This window comes from Dermacentor variabilis, chromosome 3 (genome assembly GCF_050947875.1).
Source record: "Dermacentor variabilis isolate Ectoservices chromosome 3, ASM5094787v1, whole genome shotgun sequence".
NCBI classification, from domain to species: domain Eukaryota; kingdom Metazoa; phylum Arthropoda; class Arachnida; order Ixodida; family Ixodidae; genus Dermacentor; species Dermacentor variabilis.
In genome coordinates this window covers 154,361,828-154,380,243 of record NC_134570.1, presented here as the reverse complement: position 1 = coordinate 154,380,243, position 18,416 = coordinate 154,361,828, and the positions used below count along the sequence as shown (strand labels likewise).

Here is an 18,416-nt window from a genome sequence, read left to right as displayed (position 1 = left end):
AAGATTAATTAATCACCACACTGGAGGTGCCGGGGTTTGAACCCGGGACTTCTCACATGCGAAGCGAGCGCTCTACCACTGAGCTACACCCCCAGAACAATAAACGTAGCCATGCGTAGACGATTTTGTGTTCTTCATAGCCAGCAGCCACTATAAAGTGGAAAAGGCTTCCTTTCAGTCAGGCTTGTTGCTACACACCTGATCTGCTTGCAGTCGCCCTAAGCGTTCTCGTTAAAGAAACGGCACTGTGGTGACGCGGAGGCGTTGAAGACTGCTGTAGAAATGCGAGTATTACTTGTTTATGTGGAATAGACGTAGCATCGTTTTTTCGAAATAATTGAATTGCTTACTATATGCTGCGAAATAAAATGATAAAAAATTAATTAATCACCACACTGGAGGTGCCGGGGTTTGAACCCGGGACTTCTCACATGCGAAGCGAGCGCTCTACCACTGAGCTACACCCCCAGTTTTTTTTTCTTTATTACCGTTTTCATGGTACATACAAAATATACACACTTTACAAATGGTAGTTAGTTAGTTATGGGGTTTTACGTGCCAAAACCACTTTCTGATTATGAGGCACGCCGTAGTGGAGGGCTCCGGAAATTTCGACCACTTGGGGTTCTTTAACGTGCACCTAAATCTAAGCACACGGGTGTTTTTCGCATTTCGCCCCCATCGAAATGCGGCCGCCGTGGTCGGGATTCGATCCCGCTACCTCGTGCTCAGCAGCCCAACACTATAGCCACTGAGCAACCACGGCGGGTACTTTACAAATGGTAAAAATGCCACCAGGCTTTGGTGTGCACGTGGTTTTAAAACCGCCCAAGTTTAGCAAACTCGTTCAATAATCTAATCCATTCTGGTTTTTCATTTTGAGCATCGTAGACTTCTTTTAAGTAACAGACACTTTCCATAAAATATCCACGAGTACTTCGAGCATGTACATCCGCATGTCTAACGGCCATGCGCGTGCGCCACAGGCTGTGCAACCCTAATAACATAAACATGTCGTAAGGCACTCCTCCTTCGTTTTCCGTTGGGAGAAAACGGATGCCATAGGGTGTTATCGGCAACTCTTTCTCTATAGTTCGCTGGAGGACATCCCAGTGAAACAAGGCGTCCCAGCAGTCTATGAATATTTGTTCAATTGTTTCTTGCTGATGGCATAGTAAACAGTCTAGAGACCAGGGAATAAAAATACCTCTTTCCTGAAGCCGCGGTTTTACTGGTAGTGTATTGGAATGTAGGTGAAAAAAGAAAGACTTTACCGATGGCCTGACAGGCATACGTTTTACCCTTTTCAGCACATTTCTTTCAGTACCTAAACTGAACATAGATCTGTACAGCGGTACTGGCAGTACTACATCAATTAAATCTTTATACAGACGTTTTTTAGGAACGTGACTGAGGTATTCCATTGAAAAGCGTACCTTCAGAAACCGAAATGCCCATATCAATTCTTTCAGAAATCCGCTCATAGGGCCACTGTTGACTACACAACTAGATATAATGAATTCAGGAAGAGCCGTACCTAGTCTCAGTTGCATCACATTAATGAGGAATGAGTCTTTTTGGTCTCTAAGAAACGCAAAACGAAGCACTATCTGTTTCAAGAACAGATGTGCCAGTCCAAGCCCTCCTGTTTTGACGGATCGAAATAAATTTGTTCGACTGGTTCGCTCCCACTTTGACCCCCATACATACACTGCCAGTACCCTATGCAAACGCTGCACGTGCAATCTAGTCATAGACAATGCTTGCAATACATAGCACACTTTTGCAACGGCGAATAAATTACAGACCGTCGCTCGGGCAAACATTGAAAGACTACGGCCACCCCATTTAACTGTTTTTTCTTGCACTTTCTTTGTTTCGTCTTCCCAGAATCCCGCAGTCTCCTTGTAGTGCTCAAGCGGCACCCCAAGATACTTTGTCGGCGCAACGGTCCACTTCACATTCACAAAAATAGGTGGGGTGTTTTCCCATGTTCCATGCCATATTCCTAGGCACTTATCAAAGTTTATGACGCTACCCGTCATTTTACAAAACGATGAAACGTCCGCTACCGCAGTCGCGACACTTTCCTTATCGCTACAAAACAAAGCAATATCATCCGCATATGTTAGCAGTTTTACTTCCGCTGACTGCAAACGAAAACCTGTAATACTGTTGTTATAAATAATTTTTCTGCAGAATGGCTCAAGGTATAACGCAAATAATAAAGGACTTAAAGGGCACCCCTGGCGCACACTTGAGCGTACGTGAAAGCTCTCACTTACATCCTTATTTATTATAAGATTAGCGGTACAGTTAGCATAACACATCCTTACTCCATCTAAAAGCACCAAACCAACATTTACATAATCAAGAACAGCGAAAAGGATATTGTGGGATACACGATCAAACGCTTTTTGTAGGTCAAGCTGCAGCATTGCTACATGCTCGCCCCACGCATCGCAACATTCTAGAATGGTTCGTGCAACATGAATATTTGTGTAGATTGATCTACCTTTGATTCCGCATGTCTGATGTGGTCCTACAATTCGTGTTATAACTCGCTGTAACCTCTTTGCCAAGATTTTAGTAAATATTTTATAATCGACGTTAGTCAATGCTATTGGGCGATAAGACCCTACTGACAGCAGTTTCCCTGGGTCTTCCGTTTTGGGAATGAGCACTATATGCGACCGGCCAAAGGACGGGGGTGCATATCTTCGTTTATATGCTTCAGCAATTACCTGATGCAAGATTACGCTCACATCTTTTTTGGAGGCCTTATAGAAGGCCGCTCCCAACCCGTCAGGTCCAGGAGACTTCCCTCGACCTAAATCGTCAATGGCCTCTTCAACTTCTTTCTGGCTGATCGGTTCTTCCAGACATTCGCGGTCAACATCATCTAGTTTTGTCATGCTGGCAAGGAACTCTCGTTCGAACTCTTCCGGGACATCGCAACTTCTTCGAAATAATTCGCTATAGTGCTCTAAGAACGCTCTCTCTATTTTTGCTTGTTCGTCAGTGACTTCATTCTTATAACTTATTTTCCGTATTAGGTTTTGCCTAGCGTAAGCCTTTTCATCTGCAAAGGCTCGCTTTGTGGGCGTTTCGCCGAGCCATAGCTTTCCGGCTCTTGCTCGGATAACCGCTCCTCTGTACTTATCTTCGCCGATAAGCTCCAGTTGGCTTTTAAGTTCATTGATCTGCTTTGTGAATGTACCAGGCCTATCGGCTTCTATTCTGTACATAAAATCCAATTCTCGTTGTATTTCTTTCTGCTTTTTCCTTTCTTCGTATTTCATTACACTCGCTTTTTCTATCGCACAAATCTTTATTTCTTCTTTAAAAAGCTCCCACCGTTCTATCACGTCATCATGTCTCGCCAATAGCTGTTCGAACTTTTCCTTTACGCACTCTACAAATGATTCATTATGCAGCAGCTTGTCATTAAATAGCCACATTTTCCAATTAAAGCGCGAGGCCTCTTTATGCGTCCCAATTGTGACTGACACCAAACAATGGTCGCTGAATGACACATGTTTAACGTCAAAACTATGGCACGCCGCTACTAAATGCAATGAAACATATACCCTATCCAGTCTCGCGTGGCTCGCGGGCTGGTAGTGTGTAAAGACTGGCTGCGTCCCATTAGTTAATATATTTCCTATGTCTTCTAGATTATGGCCTTGCACCATTGCAATTAAGCGTGAGGCACTCTTATCCCTTAGTGGGGCATTTTTCACTCGATCAGCTACTAAGCAAACACAATTAAAATCTCCAAGCATAATTATTTGTCTTTCACAATTCAGGTACTGCTCGAGCCGTTCAAAAAACACGTCTCGTTCATTTTCGGCGTTCGGCGCATATAGGCAGATGATTCGCCAGCAAGACTCGGACATAAGAAAATCTACTAAAACAAATCTACCACTTTGGCACACAAGCACGGTCTCTACAACTATTCCTAAACTGTTTCTAAGGAAAATGGCACATCCGCCTGACGTGCCGAAAGCATGAGAAACACAAACATCGTACCTTGCTCGGAAAGGCAGCACCATGCGGTCAGTTTGTTCCTCGCTATCTATTTTCGTCTCTTGTACAGCTACTACATCCAAGTCGTTCTCCAAGAAAAGGCGACTTAGCTGATACTGTTTCTTTCTAGCGTTTAAGCCTCGAACATTGATAGTCGCAATTTTTAGTGCTGTACTGAGATTTCTCGCCATTTAATAAAATTACATATACGCCATGGTGCATACCTCGTGAGCGCAGGCACACCAGAAAACCCGCCGCTTATTTCCAAGAAGCAACCCTATTCCCGATGCCTGCAATCCTCGAGCTTCGGCTTGGGTTGCACGGCAGAAGGCTCCAATCATTGTCCTTATTGGATAGTTGTTGTGCGTCGACGTAGTCCCTAGGAACCGCAGAGCGTCAAAGCTCGCGGCTACGTTGACGGTTTCAACACCGCTTTTCTGTCTGGTGGAACGTTGGGCTTGGGCTTCAATGACGCGCGTCGAGTCGCCACCGTTTTCGTTGGTGGTTCCACAGACCCAACGACGTCTTGTCTGTCCTCGTCGTCCGTTGTAGCTTCGCGTCCTCGTTTGCCGACTGCGCCTCCGGTGGATTGCACCGTGACGTCCATGCTTTCCGTGTGTTGGCTCGCTGGATCCTTTGAAGGTTCACCGTATTCAGCGCTCCCACTTGTCTTTTCAGGCACTTCCCTGACGTCGGGCTTTTCTACAAGGCTATGGTCTCCTTGCTGTTCATTTTGTTGCGGATACGAAGGCATGTCTGCTGGTCGCATCTCCTTTTGAGTCACTTGACTCGACGTTCCTGCAGCTTCTTCCGCGTCGGCTTCGTCCATGACGAGCTCTGCTGCGTCAGTTTTTCCAACTGGTCCTGTTACACTTGCGTACGTCTTTACGCACGAACTCTCGTCATGCCCAAAACGACGGCACCGAGCACATCGAGGGACACGGCAGTCGCGTCGTATATGTCCCGTGGTGTGACAGCGCAAACACACTGGTGCTCTTCCTGGCGCAATTAGCAGCGCCAGTTCCCCACCAACACGAAGCTGATGTGGGAGGTCGTCAACCTTGACGCCTGGATGGAGCTGAATGCTCACCGTCCGCGTCGTCGTACTTTTCTCGTGGATGCCATTCACACGCCACTTTTCTTTCACGACATCGGTTACCTTCCCGAACATGGCTAGTGCAGCACGTACATCTTCATCGGGAACATTGAAAAGCAGCCAGTGCAACTTCAAGCGCAGGGCTTGGTTCGCAGGGTCAACTACAACACAGCGGCGACCCTTCACCTTCATTTCACCGATGGTCAGAGCCTTCTTCACGCCTTCCGCATTCTTGAAGGTGACGGCCCATACGTGACTCATCTGGTACGCCCCCAAGGCTAGTACCTCAGGGAGCAATGCCAGACGGTCCAACGTATCCTTGAAGTCTTCAACTCGATAAGGCCTGGCCCGAATATCGGCATGTAAAAATATGGTATTCAAAACTGTACGACCAGTAGGCAATTTAGGCAAGATGACTTCGTAATCTTCACGTTCAGCAGGCGCCGCATTCCTGTTACCGCGGCTATTCATTGCCGCAAACACCGCCCCATCGGAGCACATAACAGTGTCCGCTCTCTTCGACAGACGCACTCCCTGACTGAGCTACACCCCCAGAACAATAAACGCAGCCATGCGTAGACGATTTTGTGTTCTTCATAGCCAGCAGCAAGTATAAAGTGGAAAAAGCTTCCTTTCAGTCAGGCTTGTTGCTACACACCTGAGATCTGCTTGCAGTCGCCCTAAGCGTTCTCGTTAAAGAAACGGCACTGTGGCGTCGCGGAGGCTTTGAAGGCAGCTGTAGAAATGCGAGTATTACTTGTTTATGTGGAATAGACGTAGCATCGTTTTTTCGAAATAATTGAATTGCTTACTATATGCTGCGAAATAAAATGATAAAAAATTAATCACCACACTGTAGGTGCCGGGGTTTGAACCTGGGACTTCTCACATGCAAAGCGAGCGCTCTACCACTGAGCTACACCCCCAGAACAATAAACGTAGCCATGCGTAGACGATTTTGTGTTCTTCATAGCCAGCAGCCACTATAAAGTGGAAAAGGCTTCCTTTCAGTCAGGCTTGTTGCTACACACCTGATCTGCTTGCAGTCGCCCTAAGCGTTCTCGTTAAAGAAACGGCACTGTGGTGACGCGGACGCGTTGAAGGCAGCTGTAGAAATGCGATTATTACTTGTTTATGTGGAATTGACGTAGCATCGTTTTTTCGAAATAATTGAATTGCTTACTATATGCTGCGAAATAAAATGATAAAAAATTAATCACCACACTGGAGGTGCCGGGGTTTGAACCTGGGACTTCTCACATGCAAAGCGAGCGCTCTACCACTGAGCTACACCCCCAGAACAATAAACGTAGCAATGCGTAGACGATTTTGTGTTCTTCATAGCCAGCAGCCACTATAAAGTGGAAAAGGCTTCCTTTCAGTCAGGCTTGTTGCTACACACCTGATCTGCTTGCAGTCGCCCTAAGCGTTCTCGTTAAAGAAACGGCACTGTGGTGTCGCGGAGGCGTTGAAGGCAGCTGTAGAAATGCGATTATTAATTGTTTATGTGGAATAGACGTAGCATCGTTTTTTTCGAAATAATTAAATTGCTAACGCTATGCTGCGAAATAAAATGATAAAAAATTAATTAATCACCACACTGGAGGTGCCGGGGTTTGAACCCGGGACTTCTCACATGCTAATCGAGCGCTCTACCACTGAGCTACACCCCCGGAACAATAAACGTAGCCATGCGTAGACGATTTTGTGTTCTTCATAGCCAGCAGCAACTGAGCTACACCCCCGGAACAATAAACGTAGCCATGCGTAGACGATTTTGTGTTCTTCATAGCCAGCAGCCACTATAAAGTGGAAAAAGCTTCCTTTCAGTCAGGCTTGTTGCTACACACCTGATCTGCTCGCAGTCGCCCTAAGCGTTCTCCTTAAAGAAACGGCACTGTGGTGACGCGGAGGCGTTGAAGACAGCTGTAGAAATGCGAGTATTACTCTTTTATGTGGAATAGACGTAGCATCGTTTTTTCGAAATAATTGAATTGCTTACTATATGCTGCGAAATAAAATGATAAAAGATTAATTAATCACCACACTGGAGGTGCCGGGGTTTGAACCCGGGACTTCTCACATGCGAAGCGAGCGCTCTACCACTGAGCTACACCCCCAGAACAATAAACGTAGCCATGCGTAGACGATTTTGTGTGCTTCATAGCCAGCAGCCACTATAAAGTGGAAAAGGCTTCCTTTCAGTCAGGCTTGTTGCTACACACCTGATCTGCTTGCAGTCGCCCTAAGCGTTCTCGTTAAAGAAACGGCACTGTGGTGACGCGGAGGCGTTGAAGACTGCTGTAGAAATGCGAGTATTACTTGTTTATGTGGAATAGACGTAGCATCGTTTTTTCGAAATAATTGAATTGCTTACTATATGCTGCGAAATAAAATGATAAAAAATTAATTAATCACCACACTGGAGGTGCCGGGGTTTGAACCCGGGACTTCTCACATGCGAAGCGAGCGCTCTACCACTGAGCTACACCCCCAGTTTTTTTTTCTTTATTACCGTTTTCATGGTACATACAAAATATACACACTTTACAAATGGTAGTTAGTTAGTTATGGGGTTTTACGTGCCAAAACCACTTTCTGATTATGAGGCACGCCGTAGTGGAGGGCTCCGGAAATTTCGACCACTTGGGGTTCTTTAACGTGCACCTAAATCTAAGCACACGGGTGTTTTTCGCATTTCGCCCCCATCGAAATGCGGCCGCCGTGGTCGGGATTCGATCCCGCTACCTCGTGCTCAGCAGCCCAACACTATAGCCACTGAGCAACCACGGCGGGTACTTTACAAATGGTAAAAATGCCACCAGGCTTTGGTGTGCACGTGGTTTTAAAACCGCCCAAGTTTAGCAAACTCGTTCAATAATCTAATCCATTCTGGTTTTTCATTTTGAGCATCGTAGACTTCTTTTAAGTAACAGACACTTTCCATAAAATATCCACGAGTACTTCGAGCATGTACATCCGCATGTCTAACGGCCATGCGCGTGCGCCACAGGCTGTGCAACCCTAATAACATAAACATGTCGTAAGGCACTCCTCCTTCGTTTTCCGTTGGGAGAAAACGGATGCCATAGGGTGTTATCGGCAACTCTTTCTCTATAGTTCGCTGGAGGACATCCCAGTGAAACAAGGCGTCCCAGCAGTCTATGAATATTTGTTCAATTGTTTCTTGCTGATGGCATAGTAAACAGTCTAGAGACCAGGGAATAAAAATACCTCTTTCCTGAAGCCGCGGTTTTACTGGTAGTGTATTGGAATGTAGGTGAAAAAAGAAAGACTTTACCGATGGCCTGACAGGCATACGTTTTACCCTTTTCAGCACATTTCTTTCAGTACCTAAACTGAACATAGATCTGTACAGCGGTACTGGCAGTACTACATCAATTAAATCTTTATACAGACGTTTTTTAGGAACGTGACTGAGGTATTCCATTGAAAAGCGTACCTTCAGAAACCGAAATGCCCATATCAATTCTTTCAGAAATCCGCTCATAGGGCCACTGTTGACTACACAACTAGATATAATGAATTCAGGAAGAGCCGTACCTAGTCTCAGTTGCATCACATTAATGAGGAATGGGTCTTTTTGGTCTCTAAGAAACGCAAAACGAAGCACTATCTGTTTCAAGAACAGATGTGCCAGTCCAAGCCCTCCTGTTTTGACGGATCGAAATAAATTTGTTCGACTGGTTCGCTCCCACTTTGACCCCCATACATACACTGCCAGTACCCTATGCAAACGCTGCACGTGCAATCTAGTCATAGACAATGCTTGCAATACATAGCACACTTTTGCAACGGCGAATAAATTACAGACCGTCGCTCGGGCAAACATTGAAAGACTACGGCCACCCCATTTAACTGTTTTTTCTTGCACTTTCTTTGTTTCGTCTTCCCAGAATCCCGCAGTCTCCTTGTAGTGCTCAAGCGGCACCCCAAGATACTTTGTCGGCGCAACGGTCCACTTCACATTCACAAAAATAGGTGGGGTGTTTTCCCATGTTCCATGCCATATTCCTAGGCACTTATCAAAGTTTATGACGCTACCCGTCATTTTACAAAACGATGAAACGTCCGCTACCGCAGTCGCGACACTTTCCTTATCGCTACAAAACAAAGCAATATCATCCGCATATGTTAGCAGTTTTACTTCCGCTGACTGCAAACGAAAACCTGTAATACTGTTGTTATAAATAATTTTTCTGCAGAATGGCTCAAGGTATAACGCAAATAATAAAGGACTTAAAGGGCACCCCTGGCGCACACTTGAGCGTACGTGAAAGCTCTCACTTACATCCTTATTTATTATAAGATTAGCGGTACAGTTAGCATAACACATCCTAACTCCATCTAAAAGCACCAAACCAACATTTACATAATCAAGAACAGCGAAAAGGATATTGTGGGATACACGATCAAACGCTTTTTGTAGGTCAAGCTGCAGCATTGCTACATGCTCGCCCCACGCATCGCAACATTCTAGAATGGTTCGTGCAACATGAATATTTGTGTAGATTGATCTACCTTTGATTCCGCATGTCTGATGTGGTCCTACAATTCGTGTTATAACTCGCTGTAACCTCTTTGCCAAGATTTTAGTAAATATTTTATAATCGACGTTAGTCAATGCTATTGGGCGATAAGACCCTACTGACAGCAGTTTCCCTGGGTCTTCCGTTTTGGGAATGAGCACTATATGCGACCGGCCAAAGGACGGGGGTGCATATCTTCGTTTATATGCTTCAGCAATTACCTGATGCAAGATTACGCTCACATCTTTTTTGGAGGCCTTATAGAAGGCCGCTCCCAACCCGTCAGGTCCAGGAGACTTCCCTCGACCTAAATCGTCAATGGCCTCTTCAACTTCTTTCTGGCTGATCGGTTCTTCCAGACATTCGCGGTCAACATCATCTAGTTTTGTCATGCTGGCAAGGAACTCTCGTTCGAACTCTTCCGGGACATCGCAACTTCTTCGAAATAATTCGCTATAGTGCTCTAAGAACGCTCTCTCTATTTTTGCTTGTTCGTCAGTGACTTCATTCTTATAACTTATTTTCCGTATTAGGTTTTGCCTAGCGTAAGCCTTTTCATCTGCAAAGGCTCGCTTTGTGGGCGTTTCGCCGAGCCATAGCTTTCCGGCTCTTGCTCGGATAACCGCTCCTCTGTACTTATCTTCGCCGATAAGCTCCAGTTGGCTTTTAAGTTCATTGATCTGCTTTGTGAATGTACCAGGCCTATCGGCTTCTATTCTGTACATAAAATCCAATTCTCGTTGTATTTCTTTCTGCTTTTTCCTTTCTTCGTATTTCATTACACTCGCTTTTTCTATCGCACAAATCTTTATTTCTTCTTTAAAAAGCTCCCACCGTTCTATCACGTCATCATGTCTCGCCAATAGCTGTTCGAACTTTTCCTTTACGCACTCTACAAATGATTCATTATGCAGCAGCTTGTCATTAAATAGCCACATTTTCCAATTAAAGCGCGAGGCCTCTTTATGCGTCCCAATTGTGACTGACACCAAACAATGGTCGCTGAATGACACATGTTTAACGTCAAAACTATGGCACGCCGCTACTAAATGCAATGAAACATATACCCTATCCAGTCTCGCGTGGCTCGCGGGCTGGTAGTGTGTAAAGACTGGCTGCGTCCCATTAGTTAATATATTTCCTATGTCTTCTAGATTATGGCCTTGCACCATTGCAATTAAGCGTGAGGCACTCTTATCCCTTAGTGGGGCATTTTTCACTCGATCAGCTACTAAGCAAACACAATTAAAATCTCCAAGCATAATTATTTGTCTTTCACAATTCAGGTACTGCTCGAGCCGTTCAAAAAACACGTCTCGTTCATTTTCGGCGTTCGGCGCATATAGGCAGATGATTCGCCAGCAAGACTCGGACATAAGAAAATCTACTAAAACAAATCTACCACTTTGGCACACAAGCACGGTCTCTACAACTATTCCTAAACTGTTTCTAAGGAAAATGGCACATCCGCCTGACGTGCCGAAAGCATGAGAAACACAAACATCGTACCTTGCTCGGAAAGGCAGCACCATGCGGTCAGTTTGTTCCTCGCTATCTATTTTCGTCTCTTGTACAGCTACTACATCCAAGTCGTTCTCCAAGAAAAGGCGACTTAGCTGATACTGTTTCTTTCTAGCGTTTAAGCCTCGAACATTGATAGTCGCAATTTTTAGTGCTGTACTGAGATTTCTCGCCATTTAATAAAATTACATATACGCCATGGTGCATACCTCGTGAGCGCAGGCACACCAGAAAACCCGCCGCTTATTTCCAAGAAGCAACCCTATTCCCGATGCCTGCAATCCTCGAGCTTCGGCTTGGGTTGCACGGCAGAAGGCTCCAATCATTGTCCTTATTGGATAGTTGTTGTGCGTCGACGTAGTCCCTAGGAACCGCAGAGCGTCAAAGCTCGCGGCTACGTTGACGGTTTCAACACCGCTTTTCTGTCTGGTGGAACGTTGGGCTTGGGCTTCAATGACGCGCGTCGAGTCGCCACCGTTTTCGTTGGTGGTTCCACAGACCCAACGACGTCTTGTCTGTCCTCGTCGTCCGTTGTAGCTTCGCGTCCTCGTTTGCCGACTGCGCCTCCGGTGGATTGCACCGTGACGTCCATGCTTTCCGTGTGTTGGCTCGCTGGATCCTTTGAAGGTTCACCGTATTCAGCGCTCCCACTTGTCTTTTCAGGCACTTCCCTGACGTCGGGCTTTTCTACAAGGCTATGGTCTCCTTGCTGTTCATTTTGTTGCGGATACGAAGGCATGTCTGCTGGTCGCATCTCCTTTTGAGTCACTTGACTCGACGTTCCTGCAGCTTCTTCCGCGTCGGCTTCGTCCATGACGAGCTCTGCTGCGTCAGTTTTTCCAACTGGTCCTGTTACACTTGCGTACGTCTTTACGCACGAACTCTCGTCATGCCCAAAACGACGGCACCGAGCACATCGAGGGACACGGCAGTCGCGTCGTATATGTCCCGTGGTGTGACAGCGCAAACACACTGGTGCTCTTCCTGGCGCAATTAGCAGCGCCAGTTCCCCACCAACACGAAGCTGATGTGGGAGGTCGTCAACCTTGACGCCTGGATGGAGCTGAATGCTCACCGTCCGCGTCGTCGTACTTTTCTCGTGGATGCCATTCACACGCCACTTTTCTTTCACGACATCGGTTACCTTCCCGAACATGGCTAGTGCAGCACGTACATCTTCATCGGGAACATTGAAAAGCAGCCAGTGCAACTTCAAGCGCAGGGCTTGGTTCGCAGGGTCAACTACAACACAGCGGCGACCCTTCACCTTCATTTCACCGATGGTCAGAGCCTTCTTCACGCCTTCCGCATTCTTGAAGGTGACGGCCCATACGTGACTCATCTGGTACGCCCCCAAGGCTAGTACCTCAGGGAGCAATGCCAGACGGTCCAACGTATCCTTGAAGTCTTCAACTCGATAAGGCCTGGCCCGAATATCGGCATGTAAAAATATGGTATTCAAAACTGTACGACCTGTAGGCAATTTAGGCAAGATGACTTCGTAATCTTCACGTTCAGCAGGCGCCGCATTCCTGTTACCGCGGCTATTCATTGCCGCAAACACCGCCCCATCGGAGCACATAACAGTGTCCGCTCTCTTCGACAGACGCACTCCCTGACTGAGCTACACCCCCAGAACAATAAACGCAGCCATGCGTAGACGATTTTGTGTTCTTCATAGCCAGCAGCAAGTATAAAGTGGAAAAAGCTTCCTTTCAGTCAGGCTTGTTGCTACACACCTGAGATCTGCTTGCAGTCGCCCTAAGCGTTCTCGTTAAAGAAACGGCACTGTGGCGTCGCGGAGGCTTTGAAGGCAGCTGTAGAAATGCGAGTATTACTTGTTTATGTGGAATAGACGTAGCATCGTTTTTTCGAAATAATTGAATTGCTTACTATATGCTGCGAAATAAAATGATAAAAAATTAATCACCACACTGGAGGTGCCGGGGTTTGAACCTGGGACTTCTCACATGCAAAGCGAGCGCTCTACCACTGAGCTACACCCCCAGAACAATAAACGTAGCCATGCGTAGACGATTTTGTGTTCTTCATAGCCAGCAGCCACTATAAAGTGGAAAAGGCTTCCTTTCAGTCAGGCTTGTTGCTACACACCTGATCTGCTTGCAGTCGCCCTAAGCGTTCTCGTTAAAGAAACGGCACTGTGGTGACGCGGACGCGTTGAAGGCAGCTGTAGAAATGCGAGTATTACTTGTTTATGTGGAATAGACGTAGCATCGTTTTTTCGAAATAATTGAATTGCTTACTATATGCTGCGAAATAAAATGATAAAAAATTAATCACCACACTGTAGGTGCCGGGGTTTGAACCTTGGACTTCTCACATGCAAAGCGAGCGCTCTACCACTGAGCTACACCCCCAGAACAATAAACGTAGCCATGCGTAGACGATTTTGTGTTCTTCATAGCCAGCAGCCACTATAAAGTGGAAAAGGCTTCCTTTCAGTCAGGCTTGTTGCTACACACCTGATCTGCTTGCAGTCGCCCTAAGCGTTCTCGTTAAAGAAACGGCACTGTGGTGACGCGGACGCGTTGAAGGCAGCTGTAGAAATGCGATTATTACTTGTTTATGTGGAATTGACGTAGCATCGTTTTTTCGAAATAATTGAATTGCTTACTATATGCTGCGAAATAAAATGATAAAAAATTAATCACCACACTGGAGGTGCCGGGGTTTGAACCTGGGACTTCTCACATGCAAAGCGAGCGCTCTACCACTGAGCTACACCCCCAGAACAATAAACGTAGCAATGCGTAGACGATTTTGTGTTCTTCATAGCCAGCAGCCACTATAAAGTGGAAAAGGCTTCCTTTCAGTCAGGCTTGTTGCTACACACCTGATCTGCTTGCAGTCGCCCTAAGCGTTCTCGTTAAAGAAACGGCACTGTGGTGTCGCGGAGGCGTTGAAGACAGCTGTAGAAATGCGAGTATTACTCTTTTATGTGGAATAGACGTAGCATCGTTTTTTCGAAATAATTGAATTGCTTACTATATGCTGCGAAATAAAATGATAAAAGATTAATTAATCACCACACTGGAGGTGCCGGGGTTTGAACCCGGGACTTCTCACATGCGAAGCGAGCGCTCTACCACTGAGCTACACCCCCAGAACAATAAACGTAGCCATGCGTAGACGATTTTGTGTGCTTCATAGCCAGCAGCCACTATAAAGTGGAAAAGGCTTCCTTTCAGTCAGGCTTGTTGCTACACACCTGATCTGCTTGCAGTCGCCCTAAGCGTTCTCGTTAAAGAAACGGCACTGTGGTGACGCGGAGGCGTTGAAGACTGCTGTAGAAATGCGAGTATTACTTGTTTATGTGGAATAGACGTAGCATCGTTTTTTCGAAATAATTGAATTGCTTACTATATGCTGCGAAATAAAATGATAAAAAATTAATTAATCACCACACTGGAGGTGCCGGGGTTTGAACCCGGGACTTCTCACATGCGAAGCGAGCGCTCTACCACTGAGCTACACCCCCAGTTTTTTTTTCTTTATTACCGTTTTCATGGTACATACAAAATATACACACTTTACAAATGGTAGTTAGTTAGTTATGGGGTTTTACGTGCCAAAACCACTTTCTGATTATGAGGCACGCCGTAGTGGAGGGCTCCGGAAATTTCGACCACTTGGGGTTCTTTAACGTGCACCTAAATCTAAGCACACGGGTGTTTTTCGCATTTCGCCCCCATCGAAATGCGGCCGCCGTGGTCGGGATTCGATCCCGCTACCTCGTGCTCAGCAGCCCAACACTATAGCCACTGAGCAACCACGGCGGGTACTTTACAAATGGTAAAAATGCCACCAGGCTTTGGTGTGCACGTGGTTTTAAAACCGCCCAAGTTTAGCAAACTCGTTCAATAATCTAATCCATTCTGGTTTTTCATTTTGAGCATCGTAGACTTCTTTTAAGTAACAGACACTTTCCATAAAATATCCACGAGTACTTCGAGCATGTACATCCGCATGTCTAACGGCCATGCGCGTGCGCCACAGGCTGTGCAACCCTAATAACATAAACATGTCGTAAGGCACTCCTCCTTCGTTTTCCGTTGGGAGAAAACGGATGCCATAGGGTGTTATCGGCAACTCTTTCTCTATAGTTCGCTGGAGGACATCCCAGTGAAACAAGGCGTCCCAGCAGTCTATGAATATTTGTTCAATTGTTTCTTGCTGATGGCATAGTAAACAGTCTAGAGACCAGGGAATAAAAATACCTCTTTCCTGAAGCCGCGGTTTTACTGGTAGTGTATTGGAATGTAGGTGAAAAAAGAAAGACTTTACCGATGGCCTGACAGGCATACGTTTTACCCTTTTCAGCACATTTCTTTCAGTACCTAAACTGAACATAGATCTGTACAGCGGTACTGGCAGTACTACATCAATTAAATCTTTATACAGACGTTTTTTAGGAACGTGACTGAGGTATTCCATTGAAAAGCGTACCTTCAGAAACCGAAATGCCCATATCAATTCTTTCAGAAATCCGCTCATAGGGCCACTGTTGACTACACAACTAGATATAATGAATTCAGGAAGAGCCGTACCTAGTCTCAGTTGCATCACATTAATGAGGAATGGGTCTTTTTGGTCTCTAAGAAACGCAAAACGAAGCACTATCTGTTTCAAGAACAGATGTGCCAGTCCAAGCCCTCCTGTTTTGACGGATCGAAATAAATTTGTTCGACTGGTTCGCTCCCACTTTGACCCCCATACATACACTGCCAGTACCCTATGCAAACGCTGCACGTGCAATCTAGTCATAGACAATGCTTGCAATACATAGCACACTTTTGCAACGGCGAATAAATTACAGACCGTCGCTCGGGCAAACATTGAAAGACTACGGCCACCCCATTTAACTGTTTTTTCTTGCACTTTCTTTGTTTCGTCTTCCCAGAATCCCGCAGTCTCCTTGTAGTGCTCAAGCGGCACCCCAAGATACTTTGTCGGCGCAACGGTCCACTTCACATTCACAAAAATAGGTGGGGTGTTTTCCCATGTTCCATGCCATATTCCTAGGCACTTATCAAAGTTTATGACGCTACCCGTCATTTTACAAAACGATGAAACGTCCGCTACCGCAGTCGCGACACTTTCCTTATCGCTACAAAACAAAGCAATATCATCCGCATATGTTAGCAGTTTTACTTCCGCTGACTGCAAACGAAAACCTGTAATACTGTTGTTATAAATAATTTTTCTGCAGAATGGCTCAAGGTATAACGCAAATAATAAAGGACTTAAAGGGCACCCCTGGCGCACACTTGAGCGTACGTGAAAGCTCTCACTTACATCCTTATTTATTATAAGATTAGCGGTACAGTTAGCATAACACATCCTAACTCCATCTAAAAGCACCAAACCAACATTTACATAATCAAGAACAGCGAAAAGGATATTGTGGGATACACGATCAAACGCTTTTTGTAGGTCAAGCTGCAGCATTGCTACATGCTCGCCCCACGCATCGCAACATTCTAGAATGGTTCGTGCAACATGAATATTTGTGTAGATTGATCTACCTTTGATTCCGCATGTCTGATGTGGTCCTACAATTCGTGTTATAACTCGCTGTAACCTCTTTGCCAAGATTTTAGTAAATATTTTATAATCGACGTTAGTCAATGCTATTGGGCGATAAGACCCTACTGACAGCAGTTTCCCTGGGTCTTCCGTTTTGGGAATGAGCACTATATGCGACCGGCCAAAGGACGGGGGTGCATATCTTCGTTTATATGCTTCAGCAATTACCTGATGCAAGATTACGCTCACATCTTTTTTGGAGGCCTTATAGAAGGCCGCTCCCAACCCGTCAGGTCCAGGAGACTTCCCTCGACCTAAATCGTCAATGGCCTCTTCAACTTCTTTCTGGCTGATCGGTTCTTCCAGACATTCGCGGTCAACATCATCTAGTTTTGTCATGCTGGCAAGGAACTCTCGTTCGAACTCTTCCGGGACATCGCAACTTCTTCGAAATAATTCGCTATAGTGCTCTAAGAACGCTCTCTCTATTTTTGCTTGTTCGTCAGTGACTTCATTCTTATAACTTATTTTCCGTATTAGGTTTTGCCTAGCGTAAGCCTTTTCATCTGCAAAGGCTCGCTTTGTGGGCGTTTCGCCGAGCCATAGCTTTCCGGCTCTTGCTCGGATAACCGCTCCTCTGTACTTATCTTCGCCGATAAGCTCCAGTTGGCTTTTAAGTTCATTGATCTGCTTTGTGAATGTACCAGGCCTATCGGCTTCTATTCTGTACATAAAATCCAATTCTCGTTGTATTTCTTTCTGCTTTTTCCTTTCTTCGTATTTCATTACACTCGCTTTTTCTATCGCACAAATCTTTATTTCTTCTTTAAAAAGCTCCCACCGTTCTATCACGTCATCATGTCTCGCCAATAGCTGTTCGAACTTTTCCTTTACGCACTCTACAAATGATTCATTATGCAGCAGCTTGTCATTAAATAGCCACATTTTCCAATTAAAGCGCGAGGCCTCTTTATGCGTCCCAATTGTGACTGACACCAAACAATGGTCGCTGAATGACACATGTTTAACGTCAAAACTATGGCACGCCGCTACTAAATGCAATGAAACATATACCCTATCCAGTCTCGCGTGGCTCGCGGGCTGGTAGTGTGTAAAGACTGGCTGCGTCCCATTAGTTAATATATTTCCTATGTCTTCTAGATTATGGCCTTGCACCATTGCAATTAAGCGTGAGGCACTCTTATCCCTTAGTGGGGCATTTTTCACTCGATCAGCTACTAAGCAAACACAATTAAAATCTCCAAGCATAATTATTTGTCTTTCACAATTCAGGTACTGCTCGAGCCGTTCAAAAAACACGTCTCGTTCATTTTCGGCGTTCGGCGCATATAGGCAGATGATTCGCCAGCAAGACTCGGACATAAGAAAATCTACTAAAACAAATCTACCACTTTGGCACACAAGCACGGTCTCTACAACTATTCCTAAACTGTTTCTAAGGAAAATGGCACATCCGCCTGACGTGCCGAAAGCATGAGAAACACAAACATCGTACCTTGCTCGGAAAGGCAGCACCATGCGGTCAGTTTGTTCCTCGCTATCTATTTTCGTCTCTTGTACAGCTACTACATCCAAGTCGTTCTCCAAGAAAAGGCGACTTAGCTGATACTGTTTCTTTCTAGCGTTTAAGCCTCGAACATTGATAGTCGCAA

The 18,416-nt window shown here is 45.6% G+C and overlaps 2 protein-coding genes and 11 non-coding genes across 13 annotated transcripts; all 13 read right to left on the bottom strand.

Annotated features, from left to right (window-relative positions):
• Positions 1 to 21: 21 nt before the first annotated feature.
• On the bottom strand, positions 22 to 93 carry TRNAA-CGC (transfer RNA alanine (anticodon CGC)). The gene has a single exon. It is a non-coding gene; the product is annotated as a tRNA-Ala (tRNA).
• A 303-nt stretch (positions 94 to 396) lies between these two features.
• TRNAA-CGC (transfer RNA alanine (anticodon CGC)) lies at positions 397 to 468 on the bottom strand. Its single transcript has one exon. It is a non-coding gene; the product is annotated as a tRNA-Ala (tRNA).
• Positions 469 to 4,438: 3,970 nt separating this feature from the next.
• On the bottom strand, positions 4,439 to 5,626 carry LOC142574820 (uncharacterized). Its single transcript, XM_075683828.1, has one exon. It carries the CDS (start codon positions 5,624 to 5,626, stop codon positions 4,439 to 4,441), a length of 1,188 nt encoding a protein of 395 aa, XP_075539943.1.
• A 353-nt stretch (positions 5,627 to 5,979) lies between these two features.
• Positions 5,980 to 6,051, bottom strand: TRNAA-UGC (transfer RNA alanine (anticodon UGC)). The gene has a single exon. It is a non-coding gene; the product is annotated as a tRNA-Ala (tRNA).
• A 299-nt stretch (positions 6,052 to 6,350) lies between these two features.
• Positions 6,351 to 6,422, bottom strand: TRNAA-UGC (transfer RNA alanine (anticodon UGC)). The gene has a single exon. It is a non-coding gene; the product is annotated as a tRNA-Ala (tRNA).
• A 304-nt stretch (positions 6,423 to 6,726) lies between these two features.
• On the bottom strand, positions 6,727 to 6,798 carry TRNAA-AGC (transfer RNA alanine (anticodon AGC)). Its single transcript has one exon. It is a non-coding gene; the product is annotated as a tRNA-Ala (tRNA).
• A 375-nt stretch (positions 6,799 to 7,173) lies between these two features.
• On the bottom strand, positions 7,174 to 7,245 carry TRNAA-CGC (transfer RNA alanine (anticodon CGC)). Its single transcript has one exon. It is a non-coding gene; the product is annotated as a tRNA-Ala (tRNA).
• Positions 7,246 to 7,548: 303 nt separating this feature from the next.
• TRNAA-CGC (transfer RNA alanine (anticodon CGC)) lies at positions 7,549 to 7,620 on the bottom strand. Its single transcript has one exon. It is a non-coding gene; the product is annotated as a tRNA-Ala (tRNA).
• Positions 7,621 to 11,590: 3,970 nt separating this feature from the next.
• LOC142574819 (uncharacterized) lies at positions 11,591 to 12,778 on the bottom strand. The gene has a single exon (XM_075683827.1). It carries the CDS (start codon positions 12,776 to 12,778, stop codon positions 11,591 to 11,593), a length of 1,188 nt encoding a protein of 395 aa, XP_075539942.1.
• A 353-nt stretch (positions 12,779 to 13,131) lies between these two features.
• Positions 13,132 to 13,203, bottom strand: TRNAA-UGC (transfer RNA alanine (anticodon UGC)). Its single transcript has one exon. It is a non-coding gene; the product is annotated as a tRNA-Ala (tRNA).
• A 670-nt stretch (positions 13,204 to 13,873) lies between these two features.
• TRNAA-UGC (transfer RNA alanine (anticodon UGC)) lies at positions 13,874 to 13,945 on the bottom strand. The gene has a single exon. It is a non-coding gene; the product is annotated as a tRNA-Ala (tRNA).
• Positions 13,946 to 14,248: 303 nt separating this feature from the next.
• On the bottom strand, positions 14,249 to 14,320 carry TRNAA-CGC (transfer RNA alanine (anticodon CGC)). Its single transcript has one exon. It is a non-coding gene; the product is annotated as a tRNA-Ala (tRNA).
• Positions 14,321 to 14,623: 303 nt separating this feature from the next.
• TRNAA-CGC (transfer RNA alanine (anticodon CGC)) lies at positions 14,624 to 14,695 on the bottom strand. The gene has a single exon. It is a non-coding gene; the product is annotated as a tRNA-Ala (tRNA).
• Positions 14,696 to 18,416: the final 3,721 nt, after the last annotated feature.

Coding starts and splice junctions, on each gene's coding strand:
- LOC142574820 (XM_075683828.1), bottom strand. CDS start 5,626: ATGTGCTCCGATGGGGCGGTGTTTGCGGCAATGAATAGCCGCGGTAAC.
- LOC142574819 (XM_075683827.1), bottom strand. CDS start 12,778: ATGTGCTCCGATGGGGCGGTGTTTGCGGCAATGAATAGCCGCGGTAAC.